This window comes from Neolamprologus multifasciatus, chromosome 3, assembly GCF_963576455.1.
Source record: "Neolamprologus multifasciatus chromosome 3, fNeoMul1.2, whole genome shotgun sequence".
Lineage (NCBI taxonomy): Eukaryota > Metazoa > Chordata > Actinopteri > Cichliformes > Cichlidae > Neolamprologus > Neolamprologus multifasciatus.
The window spans coordinates 45,954,260-45,976,262 of NC_140441.1; the positions used below are offsets into that span (position 1 = coordinate 45,954,260).

Genomic DNA, 22,003 nt, shown 5'->3' on the forward strand with positions numbered 1-22,003 from the left:
CTGTCTTGGTCGTTGTGTCCTTGGGCAAGACACTTCACCTACCGCCTACTGGTGATGGCCAGAGGGGCCGATGGCGCGATATAGCAGCTTCGCCTCTGTCAGTCTCCCCCAGGGTGGCTGTGGCTACAACTGTAGCTGCCTCTACCAGTGTGTGAATGTGAGAGTGAACGAATAGTGGAACTGTAAAGTGCTTTGAGGGTCTCAAAAAGTGAGATAGATAGATAGATAGATTATAATTATAAAATAAATGTATGAAATGCACTTACATTTGTACTGAAATTAGTCCAAAAACTGCTGGCAGCTACACCCTGGACTTAACTAACTGGTGGTACTTCACTCACACACACACACTGTGCACGTTCTCTTGAGTCAGTTTGGCCCAAGCAGCTCCCGCAGTGTTCAGATTGAGGGTCAGAACTGCAGGCTGCCAATTGCATCCACTCTATTCCCAAATTCTGAATGTGGTCTCTGATAAACTCCTTTCGTGGATGGCAAGTTATCATCTTGGAGTTCAGTCCCAGACTGTAGTGTAATGGGATTATCACAGTCTTGATATCTTGATTGCCTCCAATGATAACAAGCCTTGTTTTTTTTCCAGTGAGGGAGATGCCGCTCCACAACATCACATGCTTCTAACTCCACAAGCTAGGAGCCTGTGACTGCAGACACTGTAACTGATTCAGTTACTGCAATCATCCATAGAAATTTCACTATAACACCTGATAAGCTATTAGTGGCTGACATTGAGAAATCCTACTAGTGGCTGGACTGAAAGACAGCACAGAGGCGCTAATCATGGCAGCACAGGAACAAGCTCTAAGCACAAGATCCATAGAGGCTGGGGTCTGTCACACCGGGTGCAGGCTGTGCAAAGACGGTCTGAGACAATCCAGCACATAACAGCACGGTGTAAGATGCTAGCAGGCAGGGAGCGCCATAACCAGCCTGTTCCACCCTATGAGCCCAGTGTCTGTTCTGTGTGTTAGTAGAGGGTTGAAGCAGTGAGTTGTTGATAATGGCACGCACACTGCTGGAGACTGATCAGTCAGTCATTAGCCCCTCCCCAACACCAGCTCTACCTCCTTACTCCTCAGGCTGCAGTTCTGCAGACAAAGACACGCCCACACGGATGCATTGATAGTTCTCCCCCTCTCTGTTCATCAGCACACACACGCGCACGCACACACACACGCTGTTTGGTTGTTTGTGGTTTTTGTTTGTTTGGTTTTTCTTTTTAATGAATAATTAATATGTTGGCACTTGTAACATTTGTCCATAATGTGTGCCATCAGTGTATCTGCTGGCAGCATTCATGTGTCCTCTTTAAAGGTATGGCTGCTCTTTAAAGGAGGCTGAGCAGTCTGTTTCCCATACATGGTGGATTTAGGAGATGTAGCACATGAGCTGAACATCCCCAGCTGATCATTATTAAATAGTTATGCCGGTCTTCATCTATCTATAATATTTAATATTTGTATTTATTTATTATTGTGCTAGATGCCAAAACTACATGTATATATGTGTGTGTAGGGTTTTTTATCGTTTTTTAGCGTTCTTTTTTTTTTTTTTAATCGTTTTTATCGCTAACTCTGTTTTCTTGGGTCTTTTCCCGTGTGTTATAAATAAATCTTGGTACCAGTAATGGTTTTATTTTGTTGTATTTATCCGCGACAACTTAAAGGCCAGTCCGTGAAAATACTGTCGGACATAAACCGATCCGTGGCGCAAAAAAGGTTGGGAACCGCTGAGCTAAAACGGCTCCCGAAACATGCTAGTAGTACTAAAAGCTCATGTTTGGCATCTTAAATGTGATGAATTTACATTCATGACGTTCAGAGAATGCGGTTTAAATCCAGACTGATTTTTGCATGAATTAAGAGAGCTTTTTATAGGATAATTTGCAGATTCTATAGATTCCAAGTCACTGCTAATGTTAAACTTTGTTCATTAGTAAGTAGTACATGATAAGAACAACGATGTATTCACCTAATTGCATTAGTCTTCGTCAGCAAAGCATGTAAGTGTCACACACAAAGATTTGACCACAACATGTTATGTTACTGTAATATAATAAAGACTTCCCAACAAGTCTTGCACTGAACATAATTACAGAGAAAATGAGTCATTTTTGAGCTTTTTAATGGCTGTTAGCTTCCACTGTGCTATGTTAGCGCTCTAGCTAGCCACCAGTGCACTGCAGCCACGATGTGTGAGGTAGTAAAGAAGCAAAGAGCTGATACTGGATGGATCAGGTCATTGCTCATGTATAATTGGCAGAAGGGGGAAAACTATTTGCAAGAGAAGACGATAATAATAAAATTAAGAATGAATTCTGGAACACTCAGAGCTTCACACTGTAACAACAGCCTGACTTCTTCAGTGATGATGAATGAGTGTGACTGAGCAGGTTTGTTGTGAGAAGGGAATTTTTCCCAGTGTGCCACAAAAAAGTGAATGCTTTTAGTTGGAAAAAAATGAGAACATGAATTCACTGTGGTGTATCACACTTGTGGATCATATCGTGTGTATTTGTAATGCTTCAATACAAATAGCTACATGGATCAGTGAAGTAATGCAAGAGCACAATAGACCCATTACACACAAGTTTTGCCAAGTCGAATCCAGACTGTCCCCAGCCCTCGAACTCTCTCAGCCTGGGCCATGATAAGCTGCACAGTCTTTAAATAGAATATAATAGCCTTTTATTGTCACTCTACGTATGCAGCCATACTGTGGGTGCTCCACACCAGCTGTGGATCGTATAAAAATATAAAGCGCTGTATTCTTACTTGCTTTGACTGCCTCATTCAAAAGGCTAAAATGGCTACTGCAGGATTCTAACAAACACGCTGTTGTTTTGTCATTGAACATTAAACAGTGTGTCTAATAGGAAAAATGTTTTCAGGCCAGTCTTTGTTTGGTTTTGGTTTTTTTACTCATTTCATAAAATAGCTTAATTTCCAAATGTATCCAGTTTTGCTCAGCAGGTGAAACTGCAGCTAGCGTTTGGAGTTCAAATACTTCTCATTACATGGTAGTTACAGTGTTCCTAATGTCACTGCTTAACTGACTTATCAAGATTGTTTTATAGACAACTTTAAAAACCTGCTCGATACACTAGTGTGTGGTGCACTGAAGTATGACAGAGGCACACAGTGATCCATCGTTGACCTTTGTTAGTACAAGTAGTCCTGCTCTACTCTGTTTAGGTCTGGGTTGATCGCTTCTAGGCCTCTTAGTGCTGAAGAAGTGCACGTTCTGTACTGCTGCTCGTTAGGACCAAACCTTGTTTATTGGACTCGCTGGTTTCATTGCCGCTCCCTCCTCTTCCTCCTTCTTTATACACAAGTTCTTTATGCAGAACAAACGGCCCTTGATCTGTCCACAGGGCCACAGCAACCAGTGAGTTAATTGTGATGCATCTGGAGTCTTTGTCAGATCGGGGACAGTGCGTTTCTAACAAAGTGTGTGTTTTTCTCTAGAAATGTGCCCGTCGCTCCTTCTGTGTGTGCTGTGTCTTCCTTTTGTGTGTGTGTGTGTGTGGAGTTGGGGATACATGTTGTGGAGGGGGATGGGCGCTTTCGGTTTGGCACACAGGGTTTCCTACTTTGTCTGGCAGGGACTAGCCGGACTGGTGAAGGGGGGTGGAGGGTGGGGGGGTTGAGAGGTTAACAGAAAAGGGGTGTGGCTTAAGGTACCATCCCTCTCTTTCTCTCCTGTGCCCTCACTGACAGGGTTTCCTGTGGTTCAGTGCAGGGGCGGGGTCCACAGAGATGGGAGTGAAGTAGTCCCTCCCCTCCATCTTACAGCAAATCACTTGACCGCCTGAAATTCAGAATGCGCAATCTAGTGGCGAAACACACACTCAAACATGTGGCTTCGTTTTTTCACATCTTAGTGTCTGAAAAGTGTCTCGTGGCTCTGCTGGTGTCAGATAATCAGATTGATTTCAACAGCAAGTCCACTAATAATATTTACAACAACACTAACCAGTGTCAACCTGCACTGCTCTGTGCTGACTGCTGCTTTAGTTTTAATCACTGGAAAATCTACTTTTTGATTTTTTTCTCATTAAAAAATTAGTGTGCCATTTTTTTCCTTTGAATATCTAAAGCAGCATCTCGCAGTCTTTGTTATTCCGTTACCGTGGTTGGACTGTTGCTCTGCACTTCATTCAGACTTGGGTTCACTCACACTACAGGCCTCGATACCTCGGGAGTGTTTGTATGAATGAGTGAATGAGGCATGTAGTAAAAACACAAGAACCAGTTGTTGCATGTGCAGTTTCTCTCCATCTGTGTAGCAGTTTAATGTACACAGACTGAAATAAATAGCTGCTGTTATCTGTTTGCTTTTATGTCACTGCAACCATCTTTGGACTACTTTGCCTATTTTCTAACAGCCGTGGGTCTGCTAACTGCTCTTAGTGGTACTGCAGTTATTCACATGTTAATAGTAGTAACATTTTTCTGCCATTTGGACCCTTAAAGTTAACTTGAGGATTCACTTTTCAAAACTATTAGATTTTTTCCTACAAGGCTTAGTTCCATTTCTTTCTTCTTCTTCTTCCACTTAAATGGGTGCAGGAATAAATCCTTGGCTATTACCCACCTTCACTGATTTCAAAACACTAAAAGTGTTTCTTTTTCTTTTTTTTAAACGCTAACTTTTTCTGAACACAACAATACAGTTTTTGGAGTTTGGAGATGTTATTTGCCAGGTTTTAACGAACCTTAAGGTTTGAACATGAGTACAAATCTCATAGAGTTATCAATTCTAAGCTATATAATCAACTTATTTTCAGCATGAATACATGACACACATACACTTAAAGCCACATGGGGTTAGATGAGAAAAGGGCAGCTTTGTGGAGGAGCTCTGAGAGGAGTTAATCTGCAAGTGTGACTGTGGTCAGATTCTCAGGCTTAGTGCCTTAGTGTACTCCTACACAGCTTTCCTTAACCTCATGTTTTCCATCAAGGGCAGGAAGAGTGAGTAGCAAAGGAGATGGGAGGTCATTTTTGGACATACCAAAGGTGTCTTCAGTCACAGGATTGTGTAGCAAAGCATCTCCAGTGTTTGCTGCAGTAAAACCCGTCTCTGCTGGAGGGTTTACTTGATTTGTCTTGTGATCTCAGTCACTGCATGAAGTTTCACCCATTTTTCTCTGCTGCTGTGTCCACATTCAAACGTTACAAGTTAGTTATGTTATACCTGTAAACTTAGAGGTTCGCGTCTTCAGTTCCTAACAGTGACTCTTGCTAATTCTTTCTGTGTCTAGGAGAGTTTGAGGAGGAGTCAAAGCAGCCACAGCTGTCTGAACAGCAGAAACACCAGCTCAAACACAGAGAACTCTTCCTGTCTCGACAGTTTGAATCTCTACCTGCCACTCACATACGGTAAGTGACTACCAGCAGAGCCTTATCACAGACCTGCAGTTTAGTTACAGCTCTGACAACAGCCATGTGCATGTGGGACTGATCTGCTGAGAAATGGTCCTGGCTGTAACCATTCTCACCCAGTGAAGGGGTGATAAAATCTGTCCCTGCACAGCACCATACATCATTTAAACATTTGCCCATCAGTTCTAGTTTGTATTACCTAGTTTGACAGGTGGTCATTGAGCGTGGTCATTGGTGTCAAGGACTCCAGAGCAATGCTGTACTCTCTTGTTGAGCTATCAGCTTACTGTGACCCCTGAGGTGTTTCAGCCATGTGCTACTGGACTGGGCCCAGGACACCAAGATCACACCTCTTGGCTGGTTTGGGAACACCTCTGTGTCTCTGCTTAGACTTCTGCCCTGAAACCTTGATCCAGACAGGCGATGAATGGATGCGTGTTATTCATATGTTGCACCTCACTAAAAGTCAAAAATGATTTCAAGCAGCAAAAAAATGAGCAAGAAAGTTTTTGATTATGAGATGCGCAAATTATAATGACCACAAAAAAAGGCTTGACACTACATTTTTTTAATCCCCTTTTTGGGGACTGGATGTGGCAGGGATGTCATCAAACCAGATTTTTCCTTCTTTCTTTACTTACTGAGAAGATGCATTTCACACTTTTGTCTTTGACATCCTCTCTGCTGCTCTCCTCAGGGGAAAATGTAACGTGACCCTTCTCAACGAAACAGATGTCTTAGCCGGGTACCTGGAGAAAGAGGTAAACATGCCATCTGTTTATTTGTCACGTTACTTTGATACTTAATTGTTCGCTTAGATATTTCATATTGCAAAGAGAGTGGCACTGTGAAGTGGCTCTAACCTTGGCTCTGTTCTGTCCAGGACTGTTTCTTCTACTCACTCGTATTCGACCCTGTCCAGAAGACCCTGCTAGCAGATCAAGGCGAGATTCGGGTGGGCTCCAAATACCAGGCAGAGATTCCTGATAAGCTAGCCGAGGGTGAGCAGCAAGCGTGTTCAAGTTGTTTTCATACATTTACATTATTTATTTTGAGGAGGTGTTGGTGTATTAGTAGTTCAAGCCGTTTGTCCCCGTCTCAGGTGAATCAGACACCCGGGTCCAAGAGAAGCTGGAGACCAAGGTGTGGGATCCCAACAACCAGCTCAAAGATCCTCAGATCGACCAGTTCCTGGTGGTAGCGAGGTAACGCTCGCCTGCCATCTGTCACCCGACTACATCGTCATTGCTAGAGCTTGTTTCCATGGCAACTTCTAAATTCGCCAGTTTTTAGATCATGTTTAGCACCATCTTGTGTCAGTACAGAACGTGACATCCTCGGGTTGGTTGGCTGGTTGTGATCAATAGACTTTATCATTATTATTAGACTTCATTAGTTTATATTAGCTCGCCAGTGACAGAACCGACCGCCAAACTCAGGGAAACGAGGGGACTTCACGTTTGTGCTGTCGCTGGATGTAACAGTGAGTTTTATGTAAAGAAACAGAGCAGATACTGTTCCACGTTCACTGTCTGAGGGATTCTTTGTTGTTTGGCTAGCTGCACGTTGTAAATGAGAACAGTGTGGAGGAGAGGCTGTGAGTCAGGTGACTTTCTGACTCACCACAAGCTGGAGTCAGAAAGTGATTTTTCCTCGTGTGGCTGGATGTACCGAGTGGTGCGATCAGCTGATACGATCAGCGGTTTTTTATATAATAAAATTATCTCTTTTATATTAGGATGCTAGGATTTCCAATCATGCTTGGGTAAGAAACACAGTTATGTTTCCTTACTTTTCACTGAGTTAGTGGTTCTGTTATTAGTTAGCTAACATAGTCCAAGTCTGTGAGCAACAAATAACCAACCTGGTGATGTCACTCTCTAAACTGTACTAAAACATTAAACTTTCAGCACTGATTTCTTAAATCCAGCGACACAGACAGAGTTACGCTCAGTGCTGTAAATTAGCCTTTATACATGCAGTATTTCATGCCCACTTTAACATCACATTAGTTTTGATCAAACAGTGTAAATATGATGTGTGTTGTCATGGTACATAGTGTCATGCTACAGTGGAGTATGTAAAGCTTGGCTTTAAATCTAACTGAAGCTACCAGTCAGGTCACACAGGGCCTCAAATGGTTAACACTGAATGTTTCCTGGTTTTTACTGAGCAGTCAGTGGTTTGTTTGTTTGTTTCAGGGCTGTGGGTACGTTTGCTCGGGCCCTGGACTGCAGCAGCTCCATCCGCCAGCCCAGCCTCCACATGAGTGCAGCTGCAGCATCCAGAGACATCACACTGGTGAGACACGAACACTAACCAAAGGTTGCTATCATACTCCACCTGCACTAACACAGGAAATAATGAGCAATGACAGGGCAGTGCTATGGTTGAATTTTTAGTTCATAGTAGGGCTGTGCGATATGACCAAAATCTCATATATAAGACGTCTATCGTCCTGACAACGATATAAATCACAAAAATGTAACATTTTCTGTAAATTCTGTGAATCTCAGGCAGCTCAACTTGCGTGAAGTGTTTCCATCTGGGCGTCCTTTACCTGGAGTCGAGTGTTTTAACCGATGCATGAAACGATACATTTTAGACATAAGTTGTAACGGACACCATTTTCTTTCAAAGTTTGAGTCTAAGGTTTGTTTTTTAGCACCTGACGTCTTTTGTTTTGCTTCTCCTCCATAAACTCTTTCATGTGATTCAGTTTATTTTGAAAAGTCTCAATAGGATCTTGAGCTTTATTGTGAAGTGTTACGCGGACAGCGGAGCCACGCGATGGTTTTACCATCATTGTTGCTAACGACAACACCTAAAAACAGGCGCTTGTCTGTCCGTAGTGTGGTTATATTAAATATAAGAGAAAGAGAGAACTTTAAGAAATTAATATCGCCACTACAGTGACCATCAAAACATGAAAAAATATTGCCGTAAACGTTTTTTTTGCAACACCACGAAACAAACGATAGTGTAAAATGAAACGATAGATGTTTTTATATAAAATAACTGATAACGATAAATGTTATATGAACAGCCCTAGTTCATAGTTACTTATTTTCTACATACAAAGAGGGAGAATTTCAGTAGTGAGTAGTACTTCTTCAAATTTGAAATCACTGGAAGAGTTGGATTTTCTAAAAATATTGCTTTTAAAAATCCATTTTCTTGATTTGAGACGTTTAAATATGACACTCGGTGTACGTGTTGTTTCCACGATTATCTGCTGAGACTCGTGTAACAAGCTTTTTAGTCTGCATTGGGTAATACTTTGGGTGATGATGGTTTTATGACGCCCAGCCCTACTTTGTGTGTCACAAAGGGGATTTGTGCAGCTGACTTGCAGGGTTCTGTATTGTTTGTGTGCGATGGAAAACTTCAGTTGTCTTACTCCCTGTCTCTGCCTTTAGTTCCATGCTATGGACACACTGCAGAAGAACAACTATGACCTGGCCAAAGCCATGTCCACCTTGGTTCCTCAGGGAGGTCCGGTGCTCTGCCGCGATGAGATGGAGGAGTGGAGCGCCTCTGAGGCCATGCTGTTTGAGGAGGCGCTGGAGAAATATGGCAAAGACTTCAATGACATCCGCCAGGACTTTGTAAGCTCTCCTCACTGTTTTTCTCTCACATTATTCACGTGGGCATTTGAACAGTAGTAACACAGATATTCAGTGCTGAAGAGGAAGTTTAAGCTGCACTCTGAGTCCTGGGATCAGCAGATGTTTCCCTTCTCTCCCTCAGCTGCCCTGGAAATCCCTAGCTAGTGTGGTCCAGTTCTACTACATGTGGAAGACTACTGACCGTTACATCCAGCAGGTTTGTCGACAGCATGTTGTGTTTAACGGCATCGACAAACACATTTAATGTTTTGTTTTCAACAAAAATCTCCCGCTCTCTCCACGTTTTCTCTCAGAAACGACTGAAAGCAGCAGAAGCAGACAGCAAGCTGAAGCAGGTGTACATCCCTACCTAGTGAGTATTGATGACAGCTATCAAGTTTACTAGTTTACAAGTTTACCATTACTATTGGGGACCAGCTAATGTGCTTTGGGTTGTTATCGCAACGCAGCCAGAGGTCACATGACACCATTTGTATACAACACCAGCGTCGCAACAAAGGAGGACGTCGAGGTGATTGTTGTCTGCTGTGACCGCAGCGTTCTGTTTTTGTGTCGCCGGGTTTCAAATATGGCGTTGTTTTATTTTTGTGAAAAAGATGCTCTCAGGAGTCATTGATGCCACTCAGCAGCCAATGGCTTGCAGTCTGTTGGCGTTACACGTTCAGACCGCCTTGGATCGCTTTGAACCCCGGCTGAGTCTGTAAGCTTCACAAGGGGAGGACTGGGACTGTTGTATCAAGAGCTACCACAGACATGCTCAGCAAAGTGGCTGCAGCTAGGCGTGGGAATAGAGAGCTCATGTAGAGAACAGTGGTCCGTCAGTCTGCTGGCCACAGATCCCGCTAATCGGTCCATTTATGTTACAATCAGTTGGGCAGATGTTTAAGGAGCCCCAGCAAAGTGTTGATCGAATAAAGGAATGAAAACACTGTTCAAACAGTAAAGACTTTCATATTGTCCTTTCTGGTAGATGTTGGGAAATATGATGCTGGATTTGTGATTGTCATTAGCTATTTAAGCCACAGTCATTAAAGTCTTACCATAGATTTAATTAGATTAAAATCACTTTTGGATTAATGAATAAAGATATTATAGTAGCACAGCTTAAAATAAATACAAGTTACAAATGTAACAAAAGAAGTATAATAAATGTAACAAAAGCCAAATAACTAAAAACTGTATTTAACGCAGAAGCATTCTAACAAATAAGCCATGAGGTATTATGATGTGAGGCAGTAAACCAGCACCTTTCTGTATGTAGGAGAACTGAACCACATGATGGAACATGCTTCACTAATTGTTGAATAACTTTGTCCTCCTTCACCAGTACCAAACCCAACCCCAACCAGATCATGGTGCCCAGCAGCAAGCCTGGGATGAACGGAGCGGCGGGCTTTCAGAAAGGACTCAGCTGTGAGAGCTGCCACAGTAAGTGTGCACACAGGCTGGGTTTAAATCAAGTCTGAACCACACTCGTTTGCAGTGGGAGTGTTGACTGTCCACACGGACACATTACAATAGATGTAAATTTCTTTCTTTCTTATGCCACCAACTTGTTCTGATTACCGGCGATCACAGAAGACCCGTGTATTACTGGCAGGTGTTCATCGAGGCACCTGGACCTGACAGATACAGGTGCTAACTCACTAAATCGTTTGTCTCCAACCCAGCGGCTCAGTCTCCTCAGTGGTACGCCTGGGGTCCCCCAAACATGCAGTGCAGACTGTGCGCCTCCTGTTGGATTTACTGGAAGAAGTACGGAGGTCTGAAGACTCCCACACAGCTTGAGGGTGCTGCTAGAGCTGGCTCTGTAAGTCCTCCCAGCCGGCTCTTTCTTTAGAAATGTTTGAATGAAAAGCGTTTGGGGTTGTCTTGCACCTCCTTAAGATTAAATCTGTTCTTTCTGTCCGTCCAGGAGTCGGGCCCTCGTGGTCACATGACACGCCAGGAGGTACAGGGAATGTCACCGTTCACCCGCAACGAGGGTCGAGCCAAGCTGCTCGCCAAGAACCGCCAGACATTCATCCTGCAGACCACCAAGCTCACCCGCATTGCTCGGCGGGTGTGCGAAGACATTCTGCAGCCTCGACGTGCTGCTCGACGCCCCTACGCCTCCATCAACGCCAACGCTGTCAAGGCTGAGTGTATGTACACGCTCACCCCCTCTTTCTTCTACGCTCATTTGAACCTACTAACAAGCGGCAAGTTTGACAGCTTTGTCCTTCAGTGATGTTTTCAAACCTCTTTAAATGATATTTTTATTTCCTCAGGTATGATCAGGCTGCCCAAAGCCACAAAAACTCCAGTGAAGAGCAAGCTGGTGCCTCGACAGTCACTGGCCACCATAGTGAAGGATTTGGGTAAGAACGCAGAATGTGACCAGCACACTGAATATGAAGCTGTTCCAAGTTAATGTTTCTTTTAGATGATACCACATGTATTTATTAAAGTCCTCTACTGCCTGTGATGCCACGTGTAGGTTAGTGTGCCTTCAGCCAATCAGCTGAGTTCAGTTTGTGTGATTTGGACTTAATTTTTATAGCACAAAAGGACGAGAGCACAGTAGTAAAGTAGAAACAGCTCCATTATGCTGCTAACACCTTCAGCTCTTTGCGAGCACCTGCACCGACACCATGCTAACACTAGGCTAGCCAAGAACCCAGAGTAACGCTAAAGCTGAGTGAATGCAGACCCCAGATCAGCAGTCAGACCCTGAAGCAGTAGAATCACCGTGACGATCGCTTTAAAGTGTCTTCATTTGTGCTTCATGCTGTCGGCGTTGTGTCCAAACCTTACTGCTAAGACAAGGATCACGTGTGTCTTCATAAGGATATGGATTTGTGTTGCTGTGTGGGACTGTAGCCTGAGGTTTATATTGTTAAATGGTGATTATGAGACGATGTGTTTCAGGATATTTATTGACAGAGTAAATCACTAAATCTTATCAGCCTTTTTTCTCTCGTCAAGCCTCGAGTGTCTTAGAAACACTGTTTGTTGGCCTTGTTTTTGAAAGATGCTAAACAGCTAAACTTGCCCTGCTGCTTTTGTCTTCTCTGAATTGTCTTCGCAGCCATCTCTGCTCCTCTGAAACTGAAGGCAACCAGAGGACCCCCAACACCCATCAACAGGAACCAGGCCAACCAGCCTCGAGTGGGCCAGAGCCTGCTGGGGAAGAGAAGCTTTGAAAGCGTCAGTGTTCTTCTCACATGCCTTATTATTTAAGAAAATATGCTCCTTTTGTAACTACTACAACGCACACTCATCTGCTGCCTGTTTTCATTCTTTTCCTCAGAGTGTGCATGTAATTTCACTCCTCACAGAGCTAATGGCTGCTAATTTCTTGCATTTTATGTTGGGGCCTGCTGGGCAGCTTGTAGTATACTAGTGCATCATTAAATCCAAAAAGTGGTGGAAAGCCAGCATGTTTTACTCACGTGTTTCCTTTTTGCACTAAAGTCTGATCAATTGTTTTCTTCATTGGTTCACAGGCTGCAGGAGTGCCATACCCAGCCAATGGGAGGCCATATACTTCAGGTATGAGAACCACCTCTCAGTCTGTCATCAAGCGGCAGAAAGTGAGCCAGGGAGAAGCTCCTAACCCTGTGGTGTTTGTTGCCACAAAGGACACCAGGTACATGTCAGCACAGCACTTCCTGATTTACCACAGTAGATCATCAATGCCCCAACTTAACTAAAGTCAGCAGTCTTTAGCGCGCAGACATGCACAGTCAGCAGGATCACACACAGATGGGTGTCATCAGAGTGACTTGGGTATTACACACAGTGTTAGCTAATTGAAGCATTATTGTGTCAGAGTGGATGTGTGTTCTTATCACTGGTCTCTGTGAACCAGGGCTCTGAGGAAACATCTCACCCAGTCTGAGATGCGCCGGGCAGCAAGGAAACCTCACCTCCTGGTCCGGATCAAACTGCCGCCGCCGCCACGCTCCCTAGCCATGCCCATCGTCCCCTCCAACACCAGCGAGCCCATCGTCCTGGAGGACTGAAAATGAAGGCTGAGGGTGGTCTTTTAACAGGACATGGGGGTGGGCAGTGGGAGGGGCTGTGTTTAAGCCATCACTTATAGGCAGCACAGTACAGCATACAGTAGTCTTTTTTTTTTTTTTCCTCCCCCATTTTCAGTGTCATGTTCCTTTAGTCCTCTTTTACTTCCCATAAGTTAATGTGTTTCTCTCTCTGTCACACACACACACACACACACACACACACACACACACACCTATTCAGTAAGCACACATTAAACCCTCAGGGCTCCAGCATACACGCTGAATTGGTCGCCAATGGTAACCCTGCCTCGGCTCCGTACCATTTATACCAGAACTTAGAGTGCAGTATTGTCCTGAGTGGTAGGCGTCGCCACTATCGGAGGAGGAGAACTCAAAACCAGAAGCAGATCCTTTTTTAAAGTGTGCACTCGGAGGCTCTGAGCTGCTGTGCTCTGGTCATTACAATAGTGTTAAAATCCAACACACAGCAGCAACGGCACAACTGGCTGAAGTGACAGCAGAGCAGCATCTCGTACCAGCAGACGTCACATCAGTTTGTTGTAGAGCAGCAGCCAGCGTGATGGAGCCCTCACACTCACACTCGCCCTGCTTTTAAACGTGTCATTTTAAATTCATATATTTTTCTTCCTGGAGCAATGGTGATAAAGCAGACATCGTTTGACTTTCCCGTCTCTTATCTTTGTGTAAATATATGCATCACTGAAGGGGCGACACCCTTACAGGACTGTAGGACAGCTTGAGCAGGCCCAGGGTTTGCCTCGGTTTCAGGATTCCTCTCGAGCCTCCTTTCCTCCATCCTAGCAGAGCAGAATCATCGGGTGGGCTGTGGTGATGGAGGGAAATGTGGTGTTAGTCTGCTGCGTGTTGTAACTTGTTCCGTGGCTGCAGTCTGTCATTCAGGCCTGGAAACGTTCAACACACTTGACTTTACGTTCAGTTCTCTCATTTTAGGAACAAACCTCAGAGATGTGCACACCTGTCCACCCACAGAAACGGTGTGTAAATGTCACAGGGTCGGACCTAGACTTTACAAAGACACAGAATCGGAGCCTCATACAAACCTGTTTCCTTCTTCTGGAGCTCCATCCATTATTGAAAGAGTTTGAGCTGATTGAAAGCACTAACTGAAAACACTGAAGACTTTGTCTGCAGTTGTTTTTGGTTTAGTTTGTTCCCCTCACTCAGTGCGTCTCTGCACAGAGGAAATGCTAAATCACTACTCTGGGCAGCAGCCAATCAGGTTTCTTTAAAATAGGGTTTTATTCCAACAGCCACTCTGTGCTTTGCTTACTGTAAATTGTTAGTACATACAGTAGGAGAGGTGCATGAAACGTGTGTGCTGACAGCCGACAACAGAGGCTGCTTACTCACAACTGAGTTATCATGAATTTGGCTTTGAGATCATGTGTGGGATTTCTGCAGAAGTCCAAAATGAAGCCATAATGTGCAGGAGAACAGGCAGCGACAGTCTGAAGGTCAGTTCATAAATGTGGGTCGAATCAAGCAGAAAATGTATGCAAAAACACGGGGGAACACACCCTGCAGACCTTTGACCCTTTTGTCTTCATGCAGCCTTCATCCTGTTCTGTACATGTGCTGATGTTTTGGTTCTGACGGGATGTGAGGACTGTGCGGAGGAATCTTCTGCTGTTTGTGGTTTTTCTTTGTTTTCCTCCCTCTCTTTGTACCTTTATCGGAGGGAGAGTGCTGAAACCGAGCTGTTGGATCCTTACGGCAGTGATGACTTTTTAAAGCAGATTTGGTCCCAATGTGAGCTTTGTAATATTTCCTCTCAAAAAAGAAATTGAATTGTCAAGTTTGTAGCAAATGCTAATGTGTGTAAAGAAAACTGCAGAAGTGGAATATTGAAAACTTTTAGTTTTGGTTTGTTTGTTTTTAATTTTGTACATCTGAGGTGTGTAACTCTGTTAATGAGGAGACTGCGCTAACAGGCTACTGTACGTGTGAAGCATCTCTCCGTCATCGGGTGGGTGGACTGCTTCTTTTAACCAGGACTGACCTTCAAAAGGGACAGGGTGTGGATTTTTTTTAATGATGGAGAGACAAACATGCCACAAGTGAAACTTTTTCTCAAGTGTTTTTTATTCCGATGTCTCTGTATCCTTTAATGTATCTTGATAAGAAAAAAAAATAAAGATTTTTTTTTTCTTCGTGGTCAGACATCTTTCACATCTGCTGCCTCACATCAAACAGCTGGAGCTTTTCACACTGTCAGCCTGATTATGGTTTCATCCTCTTCACTGTTTTTGAAATGTTTCAAGCATTTCTCCATTTTTATACTTTAACACGTAAAGAGCATCGACTCCTGTCCCACGCGCCACATTGGGAGCTTACAGACACAACGGCCGACCCCATTCTCACCTACACTGTTGTCACGTATCTTTTTTTATCCAGTTTAGTCTGACAGGACCCCGCTGTGTGTTCTTGCTTCTGTTTCTCTGTGACATCATAGAGGTCATGACTGACTGCAAACTGGTCTAAGCAAAAATGTGACAAACATATGAAAAATAGGAAATCAGGACGGGTGCAAACACATTTTCACACCACTGTAAATAACCTCAAAGGTGCCATTTGGATATAAAGTGTCAATTTTAGCAATGACTTGAGTCACTCTTTCTTCATCAGGAACATAGATCTTTGGATCATTGCACATTTTGGTAATTTCCCTTCTGTATATCACCACAGACGGTTTTAAATTAAACAGCTTGTGACTGAAGTTAAGACTTTCAGCTTTAATTGCTGATGGTCGCTCAGTAGATTTTCTCGAAACCTTGTGAATGTCATCAGTTGAGAACGAGGGTTTCCACGGTGACACCTTGATCGGCAGCACTGGCTCAAAAGTAATTAGCTCATTGACAAGCAGTTTCATGGCCAGGTGAGGCAGGTTCCTTTGCTCTTTAATAATAAATTCAATTCAATTCAATTCAATTTTATTTATATAGCGCCAAATCACAACAAATGTCGCCTCAAGGCGCTTCATAGATACAGAGAAAAACCCAACAATCATATGACCCCCTATGAGCAGCACTTTGGCGACAGTGGGAAGGAAAAACTCCCTTTTAACAGGAAGAAACCTCCGGCAGAACCAGGCTCAGGGAGGGGCGGGGCCATCTGCTGTGATTGGTTGGGGTGAGAGAAGGAAGACAGGATAAAGACATGCTGTGGAAGAGAGACAGAGATTAATAACAGATACGATTCAATACAGAGAGGTCTGTTAATACATAGTGAGTGAGAAAGGTGACTGGAAAGGAAAAACTCAATGCATCATGGGAATCCCCCGGCAGCCTACGTCTATTGCAGCATAACTAAGGGAGGATTCAGGGTCACCTGGTCCAGCCCTAACTATATGCTTTAGCAAAAAGGAAAGTTTTAAGCCTAATCTTAAAAGTAGAGATAGTGTCTGTCTCCTGAATCCAAACTGGAAGCTGGTTCCACAGAAGAGGGGCCTGAAAACTGAAGGCTCTGCCTCCCATTCTACTTTTAAATACTCTAGGAACAACAAGTAGGCCTGCAGAGCGAGAGCGAAGTGCTCTAATAGGGTGATATGGTACTACAAGGTCATTAAGATAAGATGGGGCCTGATTATTTAAGACCTTGTATGTGAGGAGCAGGATTTTGAATTCAATTCTGGATTTAACAGGAAGCCAAAACAGGAGAAATATGCTCTCTCTTTCTAGTCCCTGTCAGTACTCTTGCTGCAGCATTTTGGATTAACTGAAGGCTTTTCAGTGAGTTTTTTGGACTTCCTGATAATAATGAATTGCAGTAGTCCAGCCTGGAAGTAATAAATGCATGAACTAGTTTTTCAGCGTCACTCTGAGACAGGATATTTCTAATTTTAGAGATGTTGCACAAATGGAAGAAAGCAGTCTTACATATTTGTTTAATATGTGCGTTGAAGGACATGTCCTGGTCAAAAATGACTCCAAGGTTCCTCACAGTGTTACTGGAGGCCAAGGTAATGCCATCCAGAGTAAGAATCTGGTTAGATACCATATTTCTAAGCTTTTCAGCGCCGAGTACAATGACCTCAGTTTTATCTGAGTTAAGAAGCAATGCAACAGATTAAAGAGATGTTAATGCGATAGCCAGCGCGAGAGATGCCGACAGCTTTGGTAGTTAAACAGTCTTTTTACTCTTACAGAGAACGAACCCACAGGCCAGCTTAGCAACATCCCAAACACCCTGAAAGAAAACTGAAGGGGTGATCACAGAATTCTTTCTTTGGTTAAGGAAAAAGCAGATTGCCAGGAACCTCGATCTGACTGAACCTCATGGTAGAAACGATGCGACTCGGGTGTTCTCTCTGCCTCGGGGGCTGGGAAGGTTGCAGTCTCTTCTGTTCTGCTATGATTTTTGCACCATTGTTACAAAAAAGCCTGAAGTTGATATAAGAAAGCGCGAAAACTGAACTTCAGTGGGACCTTTAAACAGGCCAATGCAGAGTAGAAGACACAGAGTTCTGCAAATGTGAGCTAAAGCAAAGATTCAGCACTCTGATAAACAATGCAATACTGCAAAACACATTCATTTAACCTATAAATAATAATAATAATACATTTTTGAGGGCGCCTTTCAAGAACCCAAGGTCACCTTACAAAGAACAAAATTAATAAAATGAGCAATAGTCATAAAATAAGTTAAAATTGCAAAACAGAACTTGACATCAGACAAAATCAGCTTTCTTATGGCTGGAGGAAGAGAGTTGCAGAGCAGAGGGACTGAAGGCTCCCCACAGTGAGACGTCAGGAACAGTAAGATGAAAAGCAGATGAGGATCTGAGAGGGCGGGAAACAGTGGTGATATGAAGCAGTATGTCATGATTTATGACATGAATCATCAATTTGCATATTCTGGACATTTTAATGACCACTAAATAACTCTGATTATTTACTTTCCACACGTTCCAGCTTTTCCCAAAAAACTGGTGGCTTGTGGGAGAGCACTTAGGGCCACATTAAGAAAAAGAATTGTGTCAATTTTGAGATTAAAGTCGAAATTTCGACATTAAACTACAAATAGTATATCGGAATGGACGTGTGGAAATATTTTTGATGCCTGCACCCCAGAAGGTCTCAGTAAAGACGATGTTGCTTGCAACAACTTGCTAGAACATATAGAGCAGCCTGCTGCAGACACTGAAGGATCTGACCCTTCATCAGGAGTAAAGCTGGCTCAGGCCCTTTTTGTTGGCAGACCACTCCAGCTTGTGATCCAGATGAACTCCCAGATACTTGTAGGACGTGACTATTTCGACATCAGTCCCACCAATGCAGACAGGGGACGGTCGGGATCAATTTCTGCCAAAGTCCACCACCAGCTCCTTTGTTTTGGCCACAGTCAGCTGCAGGTGGTTCACCTCACACCACCTCAGTGATCAATCAGTCCTCTGTACTCCTTTTCTCTTCCTATCTCCACGCTTCCAATAATGGGCGTGCCATCAGAGGATTCCTGGAGGAGAGAGGTTACTGTGACGTACTAGAAGCCTGCACAACTTTGACTTTTTTCAAGTATTGGTTTTCGGCATCACAGGGAAATAATGAGAGCCTTGGTTGGAGGGCACGGAGCAGGAAAACCTGCAGCAGACACCAGAGCCATCACATAAACAAATACTCCCAGTGCCAGAGTTTTAGATTTTCTGCAGTGTTTTCACTCAGATCAGCTCAGCCGCATGAAATATTTCACTAGTTTCACCAGAAACATTAGAGAATTTGTCAGTGCCCAAGGAAATGTCCAAAGGTGCTTAGTTAGACTCTGAGTGCAAAGACTTTGTACACTGACCTGCAGATGGCTTTAATGTTCAGACCTGTAGCAGCGATCAGGCTCTCGTCTTTAGGAGCACGGGCTGTGTTCCAATAACCTGTAGAAAGGTTCCTAACTGAGAGACGTGACCCAGAAGGATTTGTGTGGCGTCTATAATAAGAGGTGTTCAAATACTCCAAATATTAAGGAATGGCGCTTTAATGCTTCCTTTATTGCTCCTTTAGCAAAGATACAATGGACCATCCATTAATCCACAGTAATGGACCATGGCTGAAAACAGCAACATAACAAAGTGGAGCAGAAAGCTTAACTGTAACTGCATTTTCCATTTCATGCAATAACCTGCTGATGTAATTAAAGTTTTTAGCATCAAATGCACAGCTGAAGTCTGAACATCACACTGGTGGAATAAAAACTACTTCCTGTTTCGTTGTTGCTGCATGAACGCAAAATGTTGTATGTTGTAAATCAGGGGTGTCAAACTTGTGGCCCACAGCAAAGCGCTCCCTGCAGACGTCATTGTGACGTAGAGCCGAGCGCACCTGAGCAGCGTTTGCGCTGAGAGGCGGGACGGTGAGCGGAGGCTTAAATGACAGCCGCACAGCGCGTGCTTCGGTGCTGGTGACCCAGGGACACAGCAGGCGCGTGGAGGCTCGTGGCCTTGTTGACGGTGCAGGTTTCATTGGTTTCTGTTCGTCAGACGCAGTTTCTCACCCCCCACAGCCTTACACGCAGCTCTGCATTTGCAGCCATGTTTAAGGTAACCGCAGCACCTTTTAGCGCCTCCACATGTAGCTGCTCCTTGTCCTACACACATGCTTCAATTACCCACTTCAAGAAGTGAAGTGGGTAATTGAAGCATGTGTGTAGTTATCAGGATCGGGGGTCTACGGTCTCCTGAAGGTCTGTGAACCAGCAGAGCTTTTATATCAGAGTGCGCTTTTTATCCCATGGTGAGAATAGTTGTTCTGTGAGGATCTTGTGAAACTAGTTTGATTTTTCAAACAAGTGGTTGCAGTGCGTGCTGGTCCATGACCTTGGTTGCTTTTCTTGTACTGGGGTCCTGCTGGTAGGACTAACTTAGCCACAGATCTAAGTTTGTTTTTGTTTTATAGTGTATATAAAAGTAACAACAATTGTGCCTCCTTAGCTGAATCCTGCTGATAGACTTAAACTGTAAGTTACCTGAATTCAGACAATTTCATACTGCCACAAAGTTACTGTGAGCTTATTTAGCTCAGTGCTTTTGCAGCAATTGCGGTAACCAGCCTGAGGACGGTGAGGATCCGTCTATGCAGGTCAGACTTTAGGAAGTACCCCTCGGGTCTCTTTGACACATGGGGTCCAGCGTGTGCAGCCAGTTTTAAAGCATGACTCTGCTTAGATTGCAAAACAAATGTGAGTTACGCTCAGTTGGCTGTCCTAAAGAAAAGTTCTCTGGTTTGTATCTGCTACGTTTGAGTTTACTGTTCATCTGGTTGTAATTATGTGAGTGGAAGTGTGTTTTTCTTTAAAGTGGAATAGCAAAGTTGAAGAGCTGACTGGCTCCCTATCAAAGCTAGTTATTCAGTTCATCTGGTCTGTGTCCTGCGGTCACTTTTGAAAGACTTCATGTATGCTGACCGTGTCCTGATGAGATTTGTCACTTGCACTTAAACTGCTGTCATGTCAGTGGAGAACCCGGTACATTGTATATAGACTCTGTTTTAGACATTGAATCCCATCATTTTAAGCAGACGTTGTAATTGCTTTCCAATATCAAGCACCTTGAGGTGACTCTCGTGATTTGGTGCTATACATTGAAAAATATCAAAGCCTAGGCAGAACTCGATACATGTTTAAAACGCTGACTTCTTTCTTTACAGACCAGTAGCAAAGACTTGTTTCTGCCTTCGCCTGAGCTACTGGACAGCATGCAGTCTGTGGAGGAATCTGACGGTGACTGTTGTGGAAGCACCGTATCGTTGGCCGAAGCCCTGCTGCCTGTGACGGAGTCCTCACCACCACTAATCCCCTGGGTCTGCTCAACCCGCTACAAGACGGAGCTCTGCACCAGTTACTCAGATGATGGTTTCTGCAAGTATGCCGAGCGCTGCCAGTTTGCCCACGGCCTCCACGAACTCCACGTTCCCTCGCACCATCCAAAGTACAAGACAGAGTTGTGTCGCAGCTACCACACGGATGGCTACTGCTACTATGGCAACCGTTGCCTGTTTGTCCACAGTCCCACAGAGCAACGCCCCGCCCTCCGTCGTCGCAGGAACGTCCCGTGCCGCACCTTCCGTGCCTTTGGGATTTGTCCCTTTGGAACCCGCTGTAACTTCCTGCATGTGGAGGGTAAAGATGAAGATGGCCGTAAAGATTTGGCCAGTGTTGGTGAAAAGACCGCATTTGTGCAAAAGCCCAAGGGGTGGAAACCTCGAGGGGCTCTGTGCCGCACCTTCAGCACCTTTGGTTTCTGCCTGTACGGAACCCGCTGTCACTTCCAGCACGGCCTCCCTAACAGGATCAAAACCTCCGGTCAACACAAAGGGTTGCTGTCCACATGCGCTTCACGTTTGCCTTCTGCATCAGACTCTTCAGCCTCATCATCTCCTCCACCCACCACCCCAGAAACACCAGCACACAATGCTTTCACCTTCTCCAGTCAGCACTTAAACGATCTGCTCCTGCCACTGGCCCTCCACCTGCAGAAGCTGGAAAACACAAAGGCCCAGGATATCTGGGCCAACAGGATGCTCTAAACTGCTGCTGAACACTACTTTTTTCTTTTTTTAATATGTAATTACCCCCACTTTACCCCAAGGGTTTTTTTTGTATATATGTTCTAATTAACTTGAGCTTGTTTCAGAAGGCCCAAGCAGGCCTTGGCAAACATGACTATTCAGTCATGGATCAGTCTGGAGTAGCTCTGGAAAGTCTTACAGGTGCAGCTATATGTGTAATATTTTTTTAATTGTACATGGCTATATGTCTGCCCAAAGCACTGTAAATAAACCATGTTTCTTTTTTACTAACTGCTGTGTTTGTGTGTTTGGCTGGGCTGGATTAAAGTTGTGGGGTGACTGACAGAAGTCCAGTAGCTGCCTCTTCAAGCACAAGGAGGCTGGCGTTTGTCAGTCTTAATCAGCTGCTGCTGAAACAAGAGGCTCCTGAAACT

General features: G+C 44.1%; 2 protein-coding genes across 2 annotated transcripts in view; both read left to right on the top strand.

Annotated features, from left to right (window-relative positions):
- mta2 (metastasis associated 1 family, member 2) overlaps positions 1-15,231 on the top strand; it is a 29,910-nt gene extending 14,679 nt beyond the window's left edge. The window contains exons 4-18 of the mRNA XM_085145748.1: positions 5,282-5,399; positions 6,100-6,163; positions 6,286-6,403; positions 6,505-6,607; positions 7,604-7,703; positions 8,822-9,010; positions 9,153-9,227; positions 9,325-9,383; positions 10,359-10,459; positions 10,702-10,841; positions 10,947-11,175; positions 11,302-11,391; positions 12,102-12,220; positions 12,520-12,662; positions 12,885-15,231. Of these exons, the coding sequence (XP_085001874.1) occupies positions 5,282-5,399; positions 6,100-6,163; positions 6,286-6,403; positions 6,505-6,607; positions 7,604-7,703; positions 8,822-9,010; positions 9,153-9,227; positions 9,325-9,383; positions 10,359-10,459; positions 10,702-10,841; positions 10,947-11,175; positions 11,302-11,391; positions 12,102-12,220; positions 12,520-12,662; positions 12,885-13,038 (1,802 nt within the window). The 3' untranslated portion in view covers positions 13,039-15,231. The remainder of the gene's footprint in view (positions 1-5,281; positions 5,400-6,099; positions 6,164-6,285; positions 6,404-6,504; positions 6,608-7,603; positions 7,704-8,821; positions 9,011-9,152; positions 9,228-9,324; positions 9,384-10,358; positions 10,460-10,701; positions 10,842-10,946; positions 11,176-11,301; positions 11,392-12,101; positions 12,221-12,519; positions 12,663-12,884) is intronic.
- A 4,196-nt stretch (positions 15,232-19,427) lies between these two features.
- cth1 (cysteine three histidine 1) lies at positions 19,428-21,860 on the top strand. The gene is made up of 2 exons (XM_085145799.1): positions 19,428-19,603; positions 20,709-21,860. The coding sequence occupies exons 1-2, from the start codon at positions 19,595-19,597 to the stop codon at positions 21,585-21,587; spliced, it is 888 nt and encodes a 295-aa protein (XP_085001925.1). The 5' UTR covers positions 19,428-19,594; the 3' UTR covers positions 21,588-21,860.
- Positions 21,861-22,003: the final 143 nt, after the last annotated feature.